At 38.3% G+C, this 24,897-nt stretch overlaps 1 protein-coding gene across 2 annotated transcripts in view; it reads right to left on the bottom strand.

The window, feature by feature from the left end:
- The window catches only part of LOC121863578 (deoxynucleoside triphosphate triphosphohydrolase SAMHD1-like), a 28,188-nt gene extending 6,408 nt beyond the window's left edge, over window positions 1-21,780 (bottom strand). The window contains exons 1-8 of one of the 2 annotated variants that reach the window (XM_042362292.1): window positions 21,641-21,780; window positions 12,026-12,191; window positions 10,075-10,149; window positions 8,497-8,680; window positions 5,669-5,860; window positions 3,860-3,940; window positions 2,720-2,898; window positions 2,558-2,614 (exon numbers count right to left, since the gene is read on the bottom strand). In XM_042362292.1, coding sequence (XP_042218226.1) covers window positions 2,558-2,614; window positions 2,720-2,898; window positions 3,860-3,940; window positions 5,669-5,860; window positions 8,497-8,680; window positions 10,075-10,149; window positions 12,026-12,186 — 929 coding nt within the window. In that variant the 5' untranslated portion in view covers window positions 12,187-12,191; window positions 21,641-21,780. Of the gene's footprint in view, window positions 1-2,557; window positions 2,615-2,719; window positions 2,899-3,859; window positions 3,941-5,668; window positions 5,861-8,496; window positions 8,681-10,074; window positions 10,150-12,025; window positions 12,192-14,782; window positions 14,889-21,640 lie in introns of those variants that run through there. The other variant, XM_042362293.1, reaches the window with a different exon arrangement.
- Window positions 21,781-24,897: the final 3,117 nt, after the last annotated feature.

Here is a 24,897-nt window from a genome sequence, read left to right as displayed (position 1 = left end):
GGAGCGGGAGGAGGAGAGATGTGTGGGGGAAGAGCGTTGCTAGGGAATCAGAGGTGGTAGTGTCTGCGTTGCTATGGTGAACTAGGAAGTACATGCAAATGGCGATTGTGTTGAAATTTAATTTGGTTTTTATTTACTGGATTGGCCATACAGTATTTTTGTTCAATCCAGAATGCGACTTCTAGATTAGATTTGGTAGCGACGTGTCCTAATATTACATATTAAGTAATTATTAGATGTTTTAATTGCCTGTATGTTGAGTATTTTTTGTTGTAACTTATTTATTGGTATTATTTTTATTTATTCCTCTCTAGTCCAGCATTCTGTGGTCCGGAAACTCCTGTGGTCCGGAACGATTTTAGTTTGTCCAATAGGCAGCTTTTTTTTTTTTTTTTTTTACTTATCTGAATTATTATTATTATTACAGGAGTATTAAATTTTTGCCCCTCAGGCCCCAATGTGGGTCAGTGACCTATGCCCGGGTGGGCTAATCATTAAGCATCCGGCAGTTCGGCTGCTCTCTCTCTCTCTGCTTGTCTATACAGAGTACAACATTTAACCCTTCAATATATATGAGCAGTAAATAAGTGTTGCTTTCATATTCTTATGTAGAGTAATGACGATATGTTTTCACATGTGCGCACTTACATACGCGCAGTCTCACTTTTTTTTTTACCATTAATGGTTAGCTACTTATATTGTTCCATTTATTAACATTAAATAACATTACAGGTACTTCAAACAACCATATTAATTTTTTTACATTAATTTTACTACAGCTAAAATCAGGGTCTTATTTTCTTCAGTTTTATATGTAGAACCAATCAGTCACTGGTTTCGTAAGCTTTAACATAAACAATGCCGGCAGCCGTCTCGTCTCCTCTAATATTCCACGTATTATTAATAAATTGTATTGTTAATTTTGCACACACATTAATTCAATAAAAACAAATTCAGAAACATTAATTAAAATATATATGAACAGTAAATAAGTGTTGCTTTCATATTCTTATGTAAAGTAATGACGATATGTTTTCACGTGTGCGCATGCGCACTTACATACGCGATCTCTCTTTTTTTCTTTACCATTATCGTTAGCTACTTCTATTGTTCCATTTATTAACATTAAATAACATTACCGTACTTAAAACAACCATATTAATTTTACTACAGCTACAACCAAGGTCTTATTTTCTTCAGTTTTAGAAGTAGAACCAGTCAGTCACTGGCTTTGTAATCAACGAAAACAATGCTGTGTCATTTCCTCGTGTGTTTTAATATTCTACGTATTATTAATGAATTGTATTGCTCATTTTGCACACATAAACATTAATTCAATAAAAAAGACATTCAGTAATAAACAATAATGAATCTTTTGTACATAAGAGAAATGACGCTGTTTACACGATTATGCACTTCGTCAGGCCGTTCAAACCCGTCGAAATTCAAGTTTCCGCCGTCAAATTTTTTTTTTATTTATTTTTTTGTGTGTTCCAATAAAATACGTTAAGAATTAAAAACTTGCGAAATTTGAGAAGCTACTATACGACATTTAACCCTCCAATATGTCTTCAAAGAGACCATGATGCAGAGTAAGTGGTGCTAGTGCTTCCAAGCATAAGCACAAGTCACTATCTATCCAGGAAAAGGGTGAATTTCCATGGTCCGGCAATTTCCATGGTCCAGCACCGGTCAGGTCCCGAGGTTGCCAGACTAGAGAGGTACAACCTGTATTGTATATATTATTAAAAGAAAACTATGGCTGCAGGAGGAAAAAATAAATACGTAGGTAATCCTAATTACTCCCTGTTATGGCTGTGCGCCTTATATGCCACAAAATACGATAACAAGGATGTATTAAAAACATGGGTTACTTTCAACTAAATTTCTCATTTGAATGATTGAATTGTATTTGGTATTAGTCAAAATTCACCTAATTTTTGTTCCCCATAAATTTAATTTCAGTTATTATTTCTTTTACTCACTCATTTATAACATAGGAAATTAAGCTCGTGGTAATAGTGGCTACAAGTGGACCCCACTCACCATGGCATGTATTAAATTGAACTAAGAGTTCATTACCTCAAGAGGCTTTTTTATTATATTATGAAACTATAATTAGGGAACATGGTGGCCAAATCTACTTTTCATAAATCTTGTTAAATATCTTAAATTCACTTTATTCTAAATATCTTCTTCTCTTTTATATTTTCATATTGTTGGAGTACTTCATGCTCTTCGATGTACAGTATCAGCAAACTTCAGAAGACTTAATGTTAACTTGACCCCAAGAAAATAAATGCTGCTGAATGCTATAATCAAAGGAGTAGCAGCTACCTAACCACTCCTCTGTAACATAGCAGAAAATGCTTGCAATGGTGAAAGAAAGAACTTACACTTTTCCATTATTTAAATCAATAACTCCTCTGTATAGGTTCCCCTCTGAGCTGAATAAAATCATCAGGTGATAGACAAATAAAATATCAAAAGTGGCATCTCCATAGTGAAAAGGTTAATACTATAGTACTGTCAATTATCAATTTTTTTTTAAACTTACTTGTTTTTCCCACGATACTTAATATGCTTATCTGCACTCATGAAGGCATCCATTAACCTGTAAAATATATAATTAACTGTCAACTAGAGATGAAGTTTCACAAAAAAAATTATATATTCAGTTCTCCACATATGCATCATTTGTTATTAAACAATTTCTTACATAGAATCAATGGTCTGGACAACACGATGCTGATAGGCTGAGTTGTGAAGTGTACGTCTAGCGTGGAACATTTCGTACAGATTGTCAATGGCCTTATCACGTAAACATATATGCTGCTCCTCATTTTTTAAGCGATTCACACGAGAGAGTTTCACGAGGCGAGAGTAGTCAAATGTGACCTGTAGCAAAACCAAGAGATTTATGTCATAATTATAAGTACAGTATATATGAGGAGCTGTGGACCATAACATGCTAAGAGCCATATATCGCTGAAACGTGTTATGTATTGCATTGTATTCCCCAGCCTCTCTGTCCATTTGGTAAGTCAGAGCCAATTGGTAACATGTACTGTACGTGCGGGTGATAGTCCTCTGAAAAGACTATTGTATGTCACACATTCCTAGCTGAACATTTTCCTCCATTTTCTATTTTGGCAATTAGCAGATTATGGTTCAGAGTTCCCCATATATATAGTAAAGCATTAGGCAAGGAACAGTATGGGTTCAAGAAAAGGATCAAATGTTGTTATTAGAGAAGATGAGGCAAAAGGTTTGGGAGAAGGGTAAGAATTTGTTTATAACACCTGTGTCTCTTGAAAAAGAGTATGATAGTGAAGTGAAGTGGCAACTATGGAAAGTGTATATAAATGGTGAACTGTTGAATGAACTTAGAAATTTAAAGGGAAGTGTAAAACATTTCTTAAAGTTTGTTGGAAAAAGGAAACCGGTTCTATGTGAAAGAAATGGATCTCACAGGCATGACTGCCAGTTAGGGACAGTTAGGATATTTTCTGGTGGTTTAGATATAAAGTAATGAGAAAATGTACTAAAATTCTGCTTGATGGTTTGTACACCACAACAGTATACTGTATTGAACATCTACTTAAATATCTCACAGCACCACAATGTAACTTGTCACTTCTTGTTGAGGTAACGGTTTCACCACCGAGTTTACAATATGTTAGTTCTGCTTTTTGTATTTCAGTCAGAAACTTTTTAATAAATGGAGAACCTGTAATTTATAGTAAACAGTATTGGTTGCACCTTTACAGTGATAAAGCAGCATTAGGATACGTACATTATCTATCATGGTGGTTGTGTGATGATTGAGATAAGAAAAACAATGTGGTAAGGAACTTACTGAGATGCCAAGGTTATGAGTATCACGCAGAAAATAGTCCCACTTATCTACGTCCACACCAGTCCGCTTGTTGGCCACAACCTACGAAAAATACACACACATTATTATTAAGTTTATTATTAATTACCGAGTAATTCTTCTCATAAAAGACCACCTTGATACAAGGGCCACAGAGCTCACAGCCTCAACACAACACCAAACTTATTTCTGAAATTTCAGATTAACAGACAGAAAAAAAACACAGCAGCACATCTGTGAGAGGTTTGAATAATAGACCAGGTTCTTTGGAGACTTTACTCCTGCAGCATCAGACAGTAACTCGCAACCCGGCGCTGCCACAGACAAACTCTCGCTTCCACACATGGGAAAACATATCGTACGATGATATGTCATCTGACAACATAATTCCTACATAATAAAAAATATACCTCCTACACTTTTCAATAAACTCATCTACAAAACTACAACCAAACAGAATACTTAACACACTGCTACCATATATACACATGTTAGAAACCTTCATCATAGAAAAGAAAGTACTGTACACCTTACCAGATAATGCTACTGACACCAACTTTCTGGAATGTTCTCAACATCAACACAATATCAAGTGCACCAAATATCCACCTGAGCTTAAGGCAATCCTGCTTCAAACACTATAACTCTGCTAGTTACTCCATACACTCAATGCAGATAATTTTGACATTATTTTCACAAAAAGATCTCAGGGTGACCAGCTAACAAAGGCCCTTCAGGCTCCATTAAGATCACAACCATGTGAAGCAGCAACAACAACCAACACGAGGAGGACACCTTGGTTTGAGAAGTTGATAAAGGAACAGAAAATTGTCAGAGCTAACTTTTTTGCAGTAAGAGTTGTGTACTACTGGAATAACCAGCCAGAAAATGTTGTGATGGCACTGGGTGTGAGCTCATTTAAGACGAGACTTAACTAACACTGGCAAATGTTCAGGTGCATCCAAAAACCTGTGTATGCTGTGTGCTTGTCAACAGCATGCCTGATGAGCTAGAGAGCTGACCAATGGCGAAGAGGATAAACAAATAATTAATGTATACTGTGCAAGCAAAAGAAGGATTTTCAAAGTACCCTGTACTATCAAGAGGAAGGAGGATTGGCCCTGGAAAGAAAGACGAGTACAATGTACATGAAAATGGTAAAAATAATAATTTGAGAATATGTTTAGCGGTAAGGAGGAAGTGTGTGTGTGTGTAAGAGGATTGCTTTAATAAAGGTGTAGTGCATACTCTCCCCTACAACTGCCACTGCCGTTAGTCACTGATCAGCCTATCCCGCGTCAATTTTCACTGACAAGCTTAGTGTTTGACTGCGCGGGGTCAGCCACCAGCGACGCTTAATTCCGGTGGACGTGTATATAAGCTCACAGCCTCGCCGTGAAAAGGATTCTACTCAGCACTCTCAAACAGACAAGACTTCCGCATAACAAGCTCCTCACCACACAGCAACTTCCTAGCACTGCACTGTATATACAGTAATATATATACAGTATATAGAAAATGCCATAGCAGAGTTTCCCTTTTCACCTACACAAAGGCATCTCTAGTCATAAACTGAGGTTTTTCTGTGAAGAAGTTTTGGTGTATAATGTATAAGTATAGACAGAGAGAGATAACATTATGCACCTAATTTACAAAGTATCCAAGATATATCAACTCAGCTCTAAAACCCAACATGCATAAATTACTTTTCAATACTCTTTCTACAGCTACTTTCTTCTCAGTAAATACTTATGTGGCATAAATGATTATATAAAATCATGTCTCTCTTACCTCATACAAAAAAGCTTTCTCCACTCCTCGACCCTTATTGCACCATGTTCCATCTTTAGACGTCCCTGCACCAGCAATGAGTTCCTTGATAAACGTCTTATCCGTATCTTCTAATTTATATTTCTTAAATTCATCATCAAGATTATTGGTTTCCAATAAATAATCAAACATTTTTACAGAAGCATCCTCATGCTGCAAAAAAATTTAAAACCATTTAGTGTTCAACCTGAACATGGTCGTTAGAGTGATTGATATTCATTTAGTAAAAATGTCATACAAATTCACAATGGCTCAACATGTATAGACAACTTGTTACACGTGACAATACCTAACTGATACTCAAGTTACCCCAACTAGAGGATGGTGGAGCAGGGAAACAACAGAGAAAGTACAGTGATATCACCTTTGGCCTGAAAAACTGGTGCAGAGCGATCCCGGAAATGAGAGATTTTCGGACATAGAAACAATTTTTCTTATCTCCAGAAAAATTCGCACATCCCGGGAATTTTGGGGGACAAGTAGAGTACAGTACTGTGCTGTTGAAAGTTTTCAGAGGGTCTAAACTATGCATCCTGCACAAACAGACACAGTGCTGTACTTATTAATGCAAACACCACAGTACACATACAATATATTGTAAATAAACAAAATACAGTATACTACTGTACTCACCAGCAGATGCTGTCATCTTGAGTTTGTGATGCAGGCAGGCCAAATGATATGATGAGAGAGGATGGACTGTCTTGTCCTGTACCATCTCCTGTAGATGGAATTGGAAACTGCCATTCTCCTCTACCTCCATGAAGGAGGGATTGTACATGCACTGTATACTGTACATACGTCCTCTACACACAAGCATAAACTGTCCACTCTGCTATGTACAGTACTGTACATATAATGTGGAGTACAATACTGTATACATAACTGTAATCACTTTTTACATCATAACACTGCTTTAACAGCATTCTTAGCTGATTATATGCAAGTACAATACATTAATTTATAGTACTGCAAAAACAGCAGTAAGCGAGCGAACAAACTTGTATAATGGTAGCAGACAATGAACTAAGAGTGTCATAATGCAAGACTTTGAGGAGTAGTTGGCCAGCCATAACTCACGAGCACTCTGAGCCTATACACCTGTGCTCCCAGCATGCATCCCAGTGTAATCTCTCAAAAATTTATTTCCATGCCTGGAACAGGGAGATTTTCTCAGAATTTTCTGAAAATGTGCATGGTGCAATCCTTGGAAATTTGTCCCTATGCCTGGAATAGAGATTTTCCCCAGAATTTATTTGGAAAAAAAAAAACCTATTGGGGAGCTTTGGGGATCGAATATTCCAACACACAAATATTTTACTCTGATACAAATTAGTATTGCAATATTTTCTGTTGAAATGTCATTGTCATGATCGTGATGACGGCCAACCTAAAAACCTTAAGGATTCATATTATGCTCAAACGTCCACAAAACCTTCCGAGTCCCCCAGTGGAAACATCCCCCGTTTTCTCTGTTTCCTTGATGACGTCATCGATAGGCCGTCTTTGTCTAAAGGGAACTTTGAATATAATCCGCGGATTTCGTAGCAAGACGCTGTATGTTGGGACCTGTTGCCATCCAACCCTTTGTAATCAATTTAATTTTGCTTTTGATAGCTCAGTCAGAGCATTGTTAGTGAAGATAATAGTAGGGAATGAAACTAAGTTCATAGTCTCAGTTTCAACGTTTGAGTGTACAGTAAATTAATTCATCGAAATAGAAGTAGGTGGACTTCCTGACCTATTCTGAGTGAGAGTGCCGCGGGCATTTCAACGGTTAGTAAGTGCTCGCCCCTTCACCCATACAGGTAGGCCATTCCATTCTGTGTTGTAATTCGCCCTTCCTTAAGTGATTTGACCCAATTAATAGTTGATTGTGCAAGTGTTACAGTACCGTAGTTGATATGCTCTGAGTGAAGTCATACTTACGTCTTTAACGTCCCCTGAAATGTGATGTCGTTGTCACTGTTAGTAAGTGCTCGCCCCTTCACCCATACAGGTCCCTAACGCAGCCTAGGCTGTGTCTGTAGCGTGGATGTGGTATCCACTATGTCTGGGGAGATGTCCGAGGTCCAGTAGGATCAGTTACCTTCGTGAGACCCGACCGTCAGACACTTCAGACTACCTATGGCCCCCATAGCTGGCTCGTCTGACCCTAACGCTTGGCCCGCGAGGTGACCCCGGATCACCAAGCCACACACCACTACCAACCCCCATCATTGGTGGATGAGTGTCTAACTCAGTAGGGCTATTTGTGTGGTGGGGTTATTCCACTGGGATCTTCAGAGTTCGTTGGAAAGTACCCCATGGTGGCAGGACCCCATGGCGGGTGCTTGAGTATCACTCCTGACGACTGAGTGTTGTAGTGGCAGTTGCCCCTGGTCTTAATGGTGCTAAGTTACTGTAAGAGTGTGTGTTATTGAGTATGTCCACCCAGTAGTGGTGTGAGTATGTTGAGCCTGAGGGCATAGCACCAGATTTCATCTGTTGGTACATATATTCTGTCTCCTACCTCCATATTAATGTTTAAATAAATTTTGTATTTGTATATTGTGTCTATTATTTACCTACAGTATCTACCGTTATTTCTTCCCCATTACTTGATACTATCATTCCATATACCCACGAGCCTCCTCTCATCACGCTACCAATGGTTATAAGTATTAGAGTAAAGAAATTGTTGTAAGAGGCACACACAGGCCCTTATATCATAAAAATACCTTAATGATTATTATTATCCTCTAAAACTAACTCCTCATTACGGACCATCAACTTGCATGGACACTTACCTTCCACTTCTCCTTTTCATGAACTTTTTCAATAAATTTTTCCCAGAGGTGACTGAATGGGCCGTGACCCAGGTCGTGACACAGACCAGCTATCTTAACACACAAAACATCCTTGTCTTCGATGTTTAATTCAGGCTGGCGGGTCTTAATGGCACCAATGAACTCGCCAGCCAAATAACAAACCCTTGGGAAAAAGAATATGTCAAGCATAAAATCAGTAGTACAAGTAAATTCCCAAATATTCACAAATTAACTAACAGCCTTGGTTGAGCTGTGGTTACTCCAGTTTACAAATAATTAATTAAAATTAAATTCAGGAAATAACAATTTCGGTTCCAGACTTGTCACTGAGTGGAAATAATGAACAACCATATGTGGCGAGTAATTCGTGTTATAAAAGTAATACAATTTTTGGAGATGACATTTGGTCAAGTAATTATACAGATATTAAAAATTATGAACAACAGATCCTTAATCAGTATGTTCAGGAGTACATATAGTATATTGATACGGTATTTTGAACCCAAAACGGTGATATCAAGCTGAAAGGGTTAGCCTTATAAGATTTTAAGGCAGCAAACACCTTTTCTTTCAGAATTGAAATTTACTGTTTAGCAACTTAAGTAAATACAAAATAGCGTATATAAAAATAAAAAATAAAAAACCAGGATGAGCATAAGCCATTGGTTAAAAAAAAAATTATAAGGGGGTTTTGATTTTAATTAACTTTAAGTCCTTGTAGCCCTTCTTATCTCTCTCACACACACACACTAAAATTTTTAAACACATAAATAGTTAAAGATTGAGTTTATCGAGTCTGTTCTTGGTAAGATGGGGTAGTATCTGAGTGGTGTTAGTTTTTGTTACAGTGAGTCTGTGTTCTCATCAGTATAAAAACTATCTGTTCTTAATACAGTACAGTACTTGTTCTCTTACCTTAATATCAACTGATACAGTATTTGGCTTCTTCTGAAATGTAAACTTAAAGGGTTTATTTATGGATTTTACATTTGAATTTAAAAAGCAAGACAACACTTGAGCTTCTTACCCAAGGTTATGCTCAAAGCAATTGTGTGTTGCAGCAGGAAAGACAAAGTAACAAGTTCCAACCATCTTGAATGAGGAAACAATCTCACTGAAGCTGGAGCACTTACCTCAGCAGGTACATGAATGAATACTTATAAAAAATGAAATTGGGGATAAAAAAAATGGATAAAAAAATAATAAGCAATCATGCCGTTAATATTAAGTTCAAAGATGCATTTCTGCTGAAGGAGTATTGGCAAAGTTTTGATGCAGAGGAAATGTCTGTACCAATTCCAACATAGCTGAGGAAGCAGGTGTTACTATTAAAGACATAGACAATACGTACAGTTAATGTTAAGGAAAAAACATATACTAGTAGACATCAAGGAATGAGTTGGACAAGCAATTTTATGCACTTAGGCAACAGGAAGCCCCTCAAAAGCTTTCTATTGTTTATATAAAAGCCAGGCTGTTTTGGACACCCACATAATTTTGTATGAGGATATTGTTAATAAAATTGCCTCTGGGACCCCAAACCTGTTTATCACTTACCCAAGGCAGTGTTCAAATCGATTGTGAGCTGCGGCTGGATAAACGAAGTAACCAGAACCCAATTGTTTCAGGAATCTGAAGAGCAATATTGTAATATGTACAGTATGTATGTATATGAGCCACACATGCACACTTTTAAGTACTGTGCTGTATATAAACAATATAAATAAGAACAACAAAAGAATTACTTTTATCCTCTTCACCACTGATCGGCTCGTTAGCCGCTTGGGCGATCGGTCACGTCTCTGTTACGCACTGTTGGCAAGTACTGGGCATGCACCAGCTCCTGAATGTACTTTTACTTTTATCCTTACATTCTGCAAACACCAAGACCTAGAGGCCAGGCACTGTGGCATTAGTTCTTTCTTTATATTTTGTGTGCTTCCTTATTTCACCATCACCACAGTGTATACAGAGGTGGGGTTGGTCCAAGGCCAATGTAAGTGCATTAGAATATTGTATAGTATAAGCCTTGCAAGTAAAGTGAGATACTGTAGCAGTGGCTTCAATCATTACACCCTGGCCTTGAGGGGGTGTAACCAAGCTAACTCATTTAAGCTTTATATATTTGTATGTCAACCATATCCTGAGTCAGTGTATTTGTTCTTCATGTCTGATAGAAGATGGATATATACTTGTTCAAAACAACTATATCATCTAGTTTAGACTTATTTTCCTCCCCCTAAATAATCCGCAATAATGGTGGTTTACTGTGCATAAAGATTTAGACAAGCTGAAACAAGCCTTTAACAAAGTTACATACCAAACATGCCAAGAGAGGTTTAAAGAGAGGGCCTGTCAGTTGGCTCATCCTTTCATAAATTAACACAGCAAAAAATTAAGAAAAGTTATGCAATATTATCTGTTTTTTTTTATATAAAAAAATAATTTCAAGCATCATGTACAGTACAGTACTGTATATTACAATGGATTTTGGGAAAACACAGTACAGACAAATTTTAAAGAAGACTGATGTAGCAGATGTAATAATAACTTACAACATGCAAAATAAAGGTTTCCAATAAATTTTTTTTTTGTTTTAGAAAAATATCATAAAATAACACTTGACACTATCAAATATCAACTGGCTCTAGGGATAAAATATACACATTTTATAGTACTGTATTGTCTACAAAAGAACAGGACCTCCAGTGTTAAGAGACAAATGTTGTACGGGCAGCATCCTATTAACATATAGTTAGGGAAAAAAGCGTGGCTAGTCCTCGGTCCCACCCATGAATCTGTGAATTCGAGACTTCACACATTGTTGAGTTCATAGCTGGTACAATGTGTGATGTCTCAAATTCACAGGTTCACGAGTCTTAGGGTTCATGGATGGATTGGAGGACTGGCAGAACTTTTTTTACATGACTGTACAAGACACAATCCTGAAAACCTGAACAATAACTGGATATATTGTATGTTAACTGGCCATAAATTTCCAATAGTAATATGTTATAAATTGAGATATGTCCTAGTAGGTTGTGTGTTATAAAACTTAAAATGTATCATTGATATGCTAAGGCAAGTATGCATGTGAAAGCATGTGGAAGTAAACTCAACACAGTCTACTGGTGAGCATAAGGTAACAGAGGGATGACAACAGGGAAGAAAATTTAATCCAACTCAAGACCAACGAAACTAGAAAATCCTCAAAACAAGATTGGTCTTCCTAAGGGTCCCCGATGTGAGAGTCTATACCTGAACAATGTGCTATAGATAGATGATTGAAGTATCTCATATCACCTATAAAATGAGATTTCAATATTTCATCTATAATTTACTTCACTGGCAGAACTGTATAAACTAACATATCATATCATTTATACATGTAAGTTTGAATATATGCTAAAAACTTTAATTAATTTCATAAGTAGCTATGAAATGTATATTCATACTTACATTCAAGTACAGTGCCTGCATACACCCCTCAAACACACATACACACTACCTGAGCCGCTGGAACTGAGGAGTGTCAATGATTTTAACACATAGGGGATGGAGAGAGATGGGCCCATGGACAGCATCATTGAAGACCTTCCCATTCTCCTGAATGGATACTTGAGGATCACCAAGCATCTCACGAGGACCACTGTTTTTCTCAACATTCATTATCTCTGCAACAAAAGCATCATTGTGAAATTCAGTTTCCCAGGGTTTCATCACTGTGACAGGAAGGTTTAACACAGTAACTGGTAGAGGAGGGAAATATTTATTAAAAATCATCACACCAGGAAATTATTCTTTGGGCAATACCCATCTCAAAGTGATAGGTAATAGAGATTAGTATCCACAAGCTAGATTTGTCCTTGCTAACAACTCTGACAATATATGGTTACTAACGATATATCATTAAAAAGAAAATAATCTGAAATCACAAAATAGTGACTCCATGAGATTTGGCAATAGAAACTGGCTTCCTTTTATGGTGATGCTGGAGATGATGAAACAAACATTTATCAAAACATGGTTCTGTTCTTGGTGAAAAAAAAATCTGTTTTCCTGTGCTGTCATTACATTCTCTGGCAGGTTACTCCAAGAGTTCAAGCGTCTTACCCCTAGAAAGTTAGCTGTGACTTCTAGTGAGCGTTGCCAATGCTCTCTTTCCCTGAGGTATGAACCTGAACCCTGAACTCTGAACTCTGGAAGTGTGCATTCTAAGCATTCACTAGTGACCAGGAGGGAGAGCAGAGGGGTGTGTTGAAGGAGGAGGCAGGGTACTGGGAGTGAGAAGGGAAAGTGTACATCAGTTGGGAGAGATAACGCTGAAAAACATTTTTACAGTATAGACGGAGTTTCCTCAGCTGAGTGTAATCGTTTACTTTAACTTGCTTTTATCCTCTTCACCACTGATCTGCTCATTAGCCGCTTGGGCGATCGGTCACGTCTCTGTTACGCAACTGTTGGCAAGTACTGGGCATGCACCGGCTCCTGAATGTACTTGAGCCTACTTCAGTGTTCATCAAGTCTGGTCTTGAAAGAGCTCACACTCGGTGCTGTCACAACACTTTCGGGAAGATTGTTCCAAAAGTTCACAACTCTCACTCCGAAAAAGTTTGCCCTCACAGTTTTCTGGACCTGCGGCTTCTTCAACCATGAGCTGTGACCTCTTGTGGGGCGAGCATCCACTAGCTCCAAGTAAGGACACCCGTCTGTAGTATAAGCTAGGCAAGTTCAGGTGCTCCAATCTCTCAGGGTAGTTGAGATGCCAAAGTGCAGGCACCAGTCTGGTGGCCCTCCTTTGAATATTTTCAATCAACTGACAGTCCCTAGTATATATCGGGAACCACATGGGGTGACAGTACTCCAGAAGGGGAAGCACTTCACTCTTGAAGATCGCTACAAGGGACAGACCATTTAGATATCTGAATGACCTTCTTATAAGACTTAATAATTTATTTGCCTGATTTACCTTCTTCTCGCAATGGCCCGAGAACTTCAGCTCTTTGTCAACATACACACCTAAGTCCTTCTCACATTCAGTCTCAAATAGTGCAGTTTCTTCATCCCGTTGGGACTTATGATACGCCTCCTTACCGTTGGTATGCCCCAGGTGCATCCACTTACACTTCGTGCCCTTGAATCTCAGCAGCCATTAGCCAGATGAAAATAATAATTTACAATGGGAGGAGACAATGTGAATACATATTCTAAGTTAGGTTAGTTAAGTTGAAATAAAAAAGTTAAGTTACCATTGCAATAGGCAAAGTGTTTCAGAAAATTGCTAATTAAACTAACAGTAAAATAATGCATACGTAGTAAGATTTGATGACAAACAGTCGTGATTTCATCATGACCTAACACCAGGTACACACAGTTCCTCAGTATTGTGGAAATCATGACGGTCTTATGGGTGCTGTTGTGACGTCGGGGGTGGCATGGGTGCTGTTGTGACGTCGGGGGTGGCATGGGTGCTGTTGTGATGTCGGGGGTGGCATGGGTGCTGTTGTGACGTCGGGGGTGGCTTCGGGTGCGGCGGTGGGCGTTGAGGGGTGGAGGTGGCGACAACTCCTGATCGTCGTTTGTCCGCTGCCGTCTGGGGGCCGGTGACTCCACCACCACCCCCGACCTAAATGGCTAATAACAACAATAAAGGTGAATTTTCGTTCTTACACCGTTATTTTTCTCGCTTTTATTAATATATTTTTCGTAATGTTTAGACAATTCTAAGACATTTTTCATCTGTGATATTTCCGCCGAAAATTAAGGATAACCGAGATATTAATTTTTCAATATTATTAGATTAGGTCAGTCACAAGTGTCGCCACATGTTGTTTACGTCTGACCAGTGACCACCCGTCAAACTCATCAAATAACATATGAAAAAAACAAACATATTTCCAACATCCAAACAAAGCCCGGTGCATTAGTGAAAATTTATCGCCATTTAATTAAAGTGATACTCGGATGTTTTCTTTAATACTACGGTAACACCTTTAAACTCTATAAAAGTCGTTAAAGAACAAACAGTTCACTTAAAAAACTTGTTATATTATACATAATGAGAACAAGGACTGCGGGAAAAGAACATTTATAATTTTCCAGGGGGGGGGAATGAGCGTGCACCTTTGTGGATGCATATGAACACTTTACACAACACACATCAGGAACACTTGACACAACACACACATCAGGAACACTTGACACAACACACTCATTAGGAACACTTGACACAACACACATACACACTAACATACGGTGTACTCACTGAAGAAGTCTATAATATAGTGTGTGGCGAGGTATTCAATGTGTGGTGCAGTCCGCCTTAAGCCGCGGTCAAGAGCAGAACCACAATGCCACGGGTTCTCTTATATACTGGCCAGGGCCGGGGAAGCCTGCCTGCCTTCTCCCGAGCAACAAGTTTACATGGTGTGAACGTACTATGGATTTTAAAAATAAATGGGTTATGCGATAAGATTGCATCCTCCGAAACGTGAAGTTGCTACCCGAGTTTATCAGTTAATTCATGTATAATATTTCTGATAAACTTCCTACGTACTTACGTCTGAAATAATGAAGGGACAAAAATCGAACAGGTTTGTAACAGTCAATCAGCTGTAACTCTTGAGGAGGGGGAGGGGCATTTCTTCACAGCTATTTTTCTTTTGTTTAGTTATTAAATGCATTCAGCCTTCTTTTTATAATATCATCGATATATAGAACCAATAAATTATGTAAGTGTATCATATTTGTACTTTTACAGGATATTGTAGACTGATACCATTCTTTTTTAATTGTTTTGAATACCGTTAACGATTGTCACAATTCTCTATTAACTGTCTCTTCACACATTTATACTTTTTAATTGTTTTGAATACCGTTAACTATTGTCACAATTCTCTATTAACTGTCTCTTCTCACATTATACGAGGAGGGGGGGGGGGGTGGTTACGTCACGTGAAACTGCGTCTTTAGAACATAATTGCGAGTTGCAAACATATCGTGATTTATCAAACCTAGTTCTTGATGAATCTCGCTTGATATCTTTCATTTGTGACCATGGGTTAATTAAGAACACTTGCAAACGTTCGAAATAAGGAAGGGACTTACATATTACGAAAAAACAACAAATTTCAATGCAATACGCGATCCTACGATTATGTCCACAGACGCAGTATAATTAATCGGTGTCGTTTCAAATATTAAAGTCAGTTGTTTAAGATTTACATTTCTGTGTTTAATATCATGTGATTAGCATTATATTAAAAAAAATGTATTTACAATTTTTGCATAGAACCTCACCCACAAACCCTGGGTATATAGAGTTAGGTTCTATGGGGTATGATAGTTCAGGTTCTATTAGGTTCTATGCATTGTCATTTCCATTTTTTGTATTTAACGTCATGATATTAGTGTCTATTCTGTGTTTAATAATGCATAAAACTTAATAAAACCTGACCTAATATACCAAGTCTATGGATATGTTTGGTCAGGTTCTATGGATTGTCGTTTCCATGATATTAGTGTATAGAAAATTTTTCAACCAAATCAACAAACTCCTTCTGGTGGTAGCCATTGTCTACACCTTTACCGAATAAGGTAACAATCCTCACCTTCCCCAGCTCGTGGAGAAAAAAAAGTAAGTCATCGACTAATATATTTCTAAACTTGTTACGCGGTTAAAGACCTTCGTTGTTGAAGTGCAGTAATAGTATAACAACTACCTTCCCGCCTCACCCCATAGTATAGTCTCGCCTCACCCTCCACTTTGACGAGTACTGCAGTAGCAACAGTAACTCATCTCTAATCTTCATGGCTGGGAGGAAGCGACGGTCGACACGTACTCAACCTGTACAACCAACTCGCGCCACAGAGTATAAGCTCACACACCAGCTGCATCCTACCACCAGTAATGATAAAGCGAGTTGGTTGTGTCTGTGTGTGAGGTCATTACTCCCCACTTGCCTAATGTTTCTCTTATCCTTTGACCTATCTCAGTGACCCAGAGTTTCCCGTATTTAACCAGTACCAGACCTCTTACTCACCAGATGTGAATTGCTGCATCTTCTTCACCACCTTCACTGTCTCGGTTAAATATTTACCCCTTACAACTAAGTAAAACATATTTATATACATTTTCATACCTTGTAAAATTCCCAATAAAACCAAAAGAGACAAGACATTCGGTACATTCACCTATTGTAAAAAAAAAAAAATACACTCGACCCACATTAGTTTCCCCCCTGAATGAGAAAAATCGATATAAAACCTCTCCACCCACATTATACTTATCACTTCAATTATTACATTATCAGTGTTGACATACCATGTATAAAAATATCCCTATCGTTACCAAGAACACTATTGAATCTGACAACAAAACCAAGCGCTTGATATAAAACTATGAACTGAGAGAATATTCCCATCTTAAGGCTCTATAATATATCTGCATTCCATTCAATTAAATATATCAAAAGACAATTATTATCTTAATATTAGAATATTTATCACTTACAGTAGTCTAGACACCCTGGGAAGAACGAGAAGTAGAGTTAGATATAGTGCCTCTCACAATGAAGAAATCATTACATGAACCAGGACAGTTAAGGGCTTTATATGGGAATAAGATTAGTAATTTGCCTAAAATAAACACATTGCATGTATATTGTGACGGTTCAGTTATGTCAAGTGGCAGGGCAGGGTGTGGGATCCTTATAAGACAGTACACAGAACAAGGAAATAATGACATCAAAATTGGACTTCGGTTGAGCAGTTTTATTTCATCAACACAAGCTGAGTTATATGCAATGTTAGTAGGATTGGAAAATGTTGTAAAGAGGTATAAAGATGCATATTTTTTTGTTGATAGTAGGGCAGCTTTGGATTCTTTGAACAGTGGGAGTCCAGTCTTTGGACACATTATTGGTTCATGTAGAAAATTAGTAAATACAATAAGGAAAAATGGCCATAATGTTCAATTTGTATGGGTCCCTTCACATGTGGGGATTGGTCTTAATGAAGCAGTAGATATAATAGCAAAAAGAGCCACGGAAAAGGCGAGATCGACATAATATGTACTAAAACCATGAAGCAATTAAGGAGCAAATTACGGAAAATACAATCAATAGAAGATAATTTCAAAAGGAATGAAATATACGAGAAAAGTGAAACAATGAAACATTACCATCATGTTCTCATGAACACAAAATTTACATATGGGGAAGATAGGAGTAGGTGGAAAGATTCAGTGTATATGAGGTTAAGATTAGGATACAAATATTATTGGGAACTTGGAGCTGAGAGAAGTGAACAGGATAAAGAATGTAGAGTTTGCAGAACACCCAGATCCCATACCCTGCCACATTATATACTGGAATGCCCATTGCTTAATGTATATAGAAATGCCCATATAAATAATGTCCCCATGCAAATAGAGTGGATGTTTAAAAATAGGAAAATAGATGAAATATTAAAGAAATATAGAAATTTTGCATCTAGAATATAGCTATGTATTATAACTAATTATATGAAATATTAGGGATTTATGTGAGTCCTGAGAGGGACATTCCTGGACTGGGGTGAGGATGACTTATGTCACTTCATCCCTTTGAGATGTATTAATGTTTTTTTGTATCTCAATAAACGTATCAATCAATCAATCAATCAGTAGTCTAGAAATAAGCAGCGGTAAAGATTCGTTGCCACAATAACCCTAACGAGTGATTAAACTTTTACCGTAATGACATAATCCTGATTTTTTCAAATTCATCTTCAACATAACTTACGTGACAGTGCTATTGAGTAATGTTCACAGATCCATCAACTTCTTATACAGTACACAAAAAGTTCAGTCCTTTAAATAAAAAGAATAAATGTCAAGAAAAGAATGTTATGATAACATTTATTAAATGTCAAGAAAAAGTTGTATGTTGATACTTAAACATGTATTAATAACTCAAACAAGTTGTTGAAGTCCGGATGTTACACCATGTTACGTGATAATTCCAATATAAAAATAAAATGGACGACGCATTACGAGTATGTCGGCACTCGAAACGTTCAACCACGCCGTTATCATTTTTCTGGCTCAATAAAGATTTAATTTCAGTTTCACTGAAGTAAGTCCGTTTTGCTGAATATGCTATATTTCCATCAGCAGAGAATTTGTTACTCTGAACTTGTATTTGTGTGTGAAGTTGTGGATACGTTTGAGCTGTGGTCTTGAGCATTTCTTTACTGTCTGTCTGTCTACTATTATGTAAAATCGACTCTTGAGGTCCACCACAATTAGCTGTGTAAGGTATTATTTTACTTTCGGACATAGAGCGCCCGATGTTAATAACTACTGAAACATTTAGATCTCCCTCCAGTGAGCATTTTGAACCCCATATTATACCAGGCGGAAAATATGGAGAATAGCGACACAATTGAATTTAATTGATTTTACGTGGACGTCAGACCTGGGTTCGCGTTGAAGGCTCTATATCTCCTGTTCAAGAAATGAACCTCAGCACCCCTCAAGGTGGAGTCCTGAGTTCCACCTTGTTTAACACTCCCATGCACTCCATTGCATCTCTCCCGTGGCCGACAGAAGTTGTTCACTCAGGATATGCCGACGATGTCCTCCAAGCCCCTGACTACCTCAGAATGCATGAAGCCCTTGATCTGGTCTCCAGAGAATGTGATTCACTTGGTTTCCTTCTTTCAACTGCGAAAACAAAAGCCATGTGGCACGGTCGTGTTGTACCTCCACCCCTTCTCTTATCAGGAACGCCCTTGGACTGGGTTAATGAAACAAAATACCTGGGTGTGTATGTAACTCGCACACGTTGTCAGATCCCTGAAGTCCGCTATCTTTGAGACATATGCTTTCGGCGTCTCGCCCTCTCTACCATGTAGGGGTTCCCTTGCCATCATCCCGTACTTCTCACCATGTACAAGTCCTTTGTCCATTCCTGTGTCGACTACGCCACCCCTGCACCTCGTCAACATCAGTCGGACTGCTGTCAACCGTCTCGTAGTTATCCAGAGACAAGCTGCTCGTATCATCCTTGGGCCTCAGTGGACACGCTCTATTTCTATATACCGAACTTGGTCTTTCCCCTTACAGGATCGTGTCCAGGAGTTCTACCTAAAAACTACCGTTTCCATTCTACGGGATCCTCGGGGCAACTATGTCCAAACCAACTTGACTCCTGCTGTCCGAGGCCGACCTCCATCTAGAAGACAGTGGCGAGGGTCACTCATCCTAGCCCTTCAGGAACACGACCTCCTGCCTGATATTGTTCCTTCCACTCTTTCAGAACTCGAGGGGATATTTCATCCGGCCCTGGATTTTTTTCTTCTTTAATTTATTTATCTTCTTAAGAACATCCTCTTTCCTGATAGTGATATTCTTTAATTTTTTCTTTCATTTCCCCTGAATATCAGTTCCACCTCTGGAATTTCCTCGTGAATTTCTTCTGTGAAAACTGATAAGAAGTAGCTGTTTAATGCTTTGCTTATTTCCTCACTATCATCGATCACTATTCCTCTCTCTGACTTTAAAGGCCCCAATTTGTCCTTGACCTTTGTCCTATATACCTGGAAAAATCTCTTGGGATTCGCCTTGGATTCTCTTGCAATCCTGATTTCGTAGTCCCTCTTTGCCTTCCTTACATTTTTCTTAACAGTCCTCGATAGTTCATTATACCTACTTCTGAGCTGCTCTCCCTTCCTTTTAATTTCTTAGAAATTCCTTTATTTATTCCCATGTCATGTTTAATTTTTTTTTGTCATCCACATTGGCTCACTCTTATTTGACCTTATTTTTCTGCATGGTATATTTTGTTCTTGTGCTTTAAGTAGTATACGAGTGAATATATTATAGCCATCATCAATTGTTGTGTCACCTGTGACCTCACCCGTTCCTACTGGGGACTGACCTGAATGTTCCCAGGTTTTTTTTTTTTTTTTACGGGGATTAGCCCAACTGGGCACAAGTCACGAAAAATAATTCAAGAGTGAGAAACGATATACATTATGTATGTTGTGTTGCCTAGTAAGATAAACAACTGAGACCCTGCAATTGTGTGTAAATGAGGCAGAAAGTCAGGTCAGCAACCTGGGACTAAGTCACAATTTTGGGATGCCATATGGCAGCAGGGTCTACCGTTAGACAACACATTATGCTTCCAATAACTTCCCAGGCGGTAGTACCTACCTGTTTGGTAGCTGCTTACTACCTACTACCTAGGTACCTTCTTAACCCCTGATAATCATCCAATATATATATATATATATATATATATATATATATATATATATATATATATATTGAAAAACAGATAACTGAATGTCGAGACGAATATTCAAATAACTACATTACTTTTGATCAATCATTCACGCCCCCCTTGAAAATTCTCTCCCCGGGTGGTTTACGATTGCCTACATAAACGAATCCCTGAGTGTGCTGCCAGCACAGCCTTCAGCCTTACCAACGGGCCAAAATGTTCATACGACACACTTGTTCGATTCCTTTCAACAAGTTTTAGTTGCTTATTTCAATTGAACAAAACTTCTTTTACAAATCCTTAACACATATCATTAAATCCAGAAAAGCAACAATAACGCTAAATAAATTGCGATATTACTTCTTTCTTAAAATATTTATGAAACTAGCGTACATCCCTTAACGCTTACCAACATGATCTAGTCCTGTCCCTTTAAAACAAGGTCATTCATTTACAGTATCCCACCCATTCTCACTTTAGCTGTCTTATTAATGACCTTTTGTTACGTACTGATGTGTGGTTACACAAGAAACGAGACCACCATACATACATTCACAACAATACACGTATTTTGTTAAAAGTAACTATAAACAAGACGAGGTTTTACTTATTCTAACAGTATAAGATTATACTCTTTTGTTACTGTTGACCTACACTCATTGACGAGACATATACCTCTTTGGTTCTCATGCATGTCTCCTGCAGGATGAGGTAGCTCGTAGACTAACAATTAGGTATTCGGGGATTGTCCTCTATCGTGGATTGTAAGAGAAACCAAAACCTTATTTGGTTTCCTTTCAATATCACTTAAGAGTAACAACTTTAAAACACTTATACGATTCACATTACTATACCTGTATTTCCTGGGTACTGCAATCTTTAATATGACGAACGGGGTGAGTAGATTCCACAATTAACGTAAATAACGGCTGTGGAGCAACACCTAACACTATCAGAACAGTACTAACTTTGTTAGACCGCTGGCTGTGAGAGAGGGAGTGATGTTAGTTTCCATATTCACCTTGTTTGAAGTATTTATTGATATTTACGAATTAAAATAGTTTAGGTAAATTTCCGGTTAGTAATGTTATTTATTTATTGATATAACATTTATTTCTTACCTAAGTTATGGATAAATTATAGAAAATAAAACAGTTCTACATTTAAGGGGAATCTTTCTTAGAGACACACAGCCTGGCTCCTTGCCAGACGACATCAGCTGACTGCTGGCACCGCTATTTCTATGCGTTGTTGTACTGCACTAGATTATTCAACCAGTCCTTTAAATTAATATTTTTTTCTCAAACAAGCCAAGTTGGGAGATTGATTTCAGTTCCGATTTATTCTTCGTGCGGCGTTGAAAAGACAGAATCACAACATATTTTTAATGTCATCACAGGTGCCTAAAAGAGAGCTCAGGTTCTCAACTGGCTCAGCCATGTTAATATTGTTATTATTATCCACTCTGTAGCTGTATTTTTCTGGCTAAATAAACTGTTTCAATTCAATTCAATTCAATTCAACATAAGGAGAGCCACCACACTGGTGCCTGCACTTCGGCACCTCAGCTACCCTGAGAGATTGGAGCGCCTGAACTTGCCTAGCTTATACTACAGACGGGCAAGGGGGGACCTAGTTGAGGTGTATAAGCGTCTCAGGGGGCACTACTCAGTTGAGTGTCCTTACTTGGAGCTGGCGGACGCTCGCCCCCACAAGGGGTCACAGCTCAAGATTGAAGAAGGCAAGTCCAGAAACCGTGAGGAAACTTTTTGGAGGAGGGTTGTAAACCTTGGAACAATCACCAGAGAGTGTTGTGACGGCACCGAGTGTGAGCTCTTTCAAGACAAGACTTGACCAACACTGGAGCGGGTTCAGGTACATTCAGGAGCCGGTGCATGCCCAGTATTTGCCAACAGTGCGTGACAGAGACGTGACCGATCGCCCGGGCGGCTAGCGAGCCGATCAGTGGCGAAGAGGATAAGAGTATATCGCGTAAAGAAGACAGCCTGATCAATATAACTAACGGAACTGCTTAACTACTAGTATTCACCTTACGTCTTTTTATTTTTCAACAGACGAGCCTTGCTCAAACTAATAAAAAAAAACAATCGAGGTGGTTTTGGCTTCGTTATGACAAATTTGGTTTGTTTTTGTTACCGGAAAGACGAATAATTTCGGTGAGCCTGACCAGCATAATATGTAAAGTACTTGAGAGTATTATCAGAGATGCCACGAATGAACATCTACTACGAAACAACCTTGTAAAGGATTGCCAACACGGTTTTATGCTGGGGCTCTCCTGTACCATTGCTCAAGGTATTGGAATATTTGTACCCATATTATGGAACGGGGTGGTAATATCGACAATATATACCTAGATTTTGCCAAGGCTTTCAACAGTGTACCCCACGAAAGGTTGAAAATCAAACTGGAAGGGTACGGGATTCGGGGAAATGTCCAAGCAGTGTGTGGTGATTAATGGCAGAAATCATCATCTGTACCTGTCACAAGCGGGGTACCACGGGGCAGTGTATTGGGCCCGCTGTTGTTTGTTTGTTTCATAAATGACATGTCTGACGTTGTACACTCATTCATAGACGCCAAGTTATTTCGGGAAATCAAGAACCATGCGGACTGTGAAGAACTGCAGAAGGATCTCTGTGAGCTCCAAGAATGGTCGAGGAAATGGCTGCTGAGATTCAATGTCACGAAGTGAAAGCGGATGCACCTGGGGCGTACCAACGGTAAGGAAGCGTATCATATGTCCCAACGGGATGAAGAAACTGCTCTATTTGAGGCTGAATGTGAGAAGGACCTAGGTATGTATGTTAACAATGAGCTGAAGTTCTCGGACCATTGCGAGAAGAAGGTAAATGAGGCAAATAAATTATTGGGTCTTATAAGAAGGTCTTTCAGATATCAAGACGGTCCGTCCTTCGTAACGATCTTCAAGAGTGAAGTGCTTCCCCATCTGGAGTACTGTCACCCTGTCTGGTTCCCGAGATATGCTAGGGACTGTCAGTTGGTTGAAAATGTTCAAAGGAGGGCCACCAGACTGGTGCCTGTGTAATGACCACGATCGTACACGTCAGTTAACGTAAAATTATATTCATATTACGCTCAATAGCCCACAAAACATGTATGCTTTCTTTATTTGAGTCCCCCATCTGAGGAGTCCGTTTACTCATCGCTTCAGGACGCCTGAGTTCTCTGTTTTCTCAATCTTAGAGTGCATCCGAGACTTCATTATTCCTTATTAATGACAGAATTTGAAATTGCAACTGTGGTTGCAATTGTTGAGGCAACTTAGATATGTCTGATTACAGTTGGAACATTCAAAATCCACTGTGCGTGATGTTGAAAGCTTCAACTGTTCTTATTGTTAGTAAGACTTGTCAAAAAGTGCAGGGCTGGATTAACCATTAAGCAAAATAAGCACGTGTCTAGGGCACCAAAAGAAGGGGGCACCACAGGCTTTTCTTCTCCAAGTATTGTGCCTTGTAGTGACCAGATCATATTTGCGATAAAACCTAATAGGCTGGTGTAAAACCGCCGTATAAAATTGGTGAAAAAATATTTATCCCATTTTGTTCGTTAACTATGTTTTGTAAGGGTTTTAAACCAAGAAAACCGTGCTCCTTTTTTTTAAGGACACGTTACTCAATGGAAAACGGCTTTATTTTATACGCGTTCAAAAACGTTCCCGAAAGCCCAAAATTGTCTAAGTTCGTTCCCTCGCCTCTCGGCCCTCACTCGGGCTCTTGCATATCAACAAAATGCGTCTATTTTAACGTGTGGTATGATGTGGATTGGCTGAAGTAAGTTCCTGAATTTCTCATTAATTAAATTACTTTATATTTACAAAATAAAGAGGTAGATATTTTAACTATATTGTGTTACTAAATTAAGAGCAGTAACTCTAGTTGTTATAATAAATAAGGTTAAGTCAAAACTGTCTAATTTAAGTGATTTTATTATTATCAAATGTTGAAAAACTTCAACACTTTTTTTATTTCTTAATTGTCTTTAATCATATTTGTTCTAGTCTAAAAGTGATGAGAAAATTCAACTGTTGTCAGACAAGAACTAGAACAGTACAATTATCAGAAAT

This window comes from Homarus americanus, unplaced genomic scaffold (genome assembly GCF_018991925.1).
Source record: "Homarus americanus isolate GMGI-L3 unplaced genomic scaffold, GMGI_Hamer_2.0 scaffold41366, whole genome shotgun sequence".
NCBI classification, from domain to species: Eukaryota; Metazoa; Arthropoda; class Malacostraca; order Decapoda; family Nephropidae; genus Homarus; species Homarus americanus.
The sequence above is the reverse complement of the archived record's forward strand: the minus strand, read 5'-3'. Positions and strand labels throughout refer to the sequence as shown.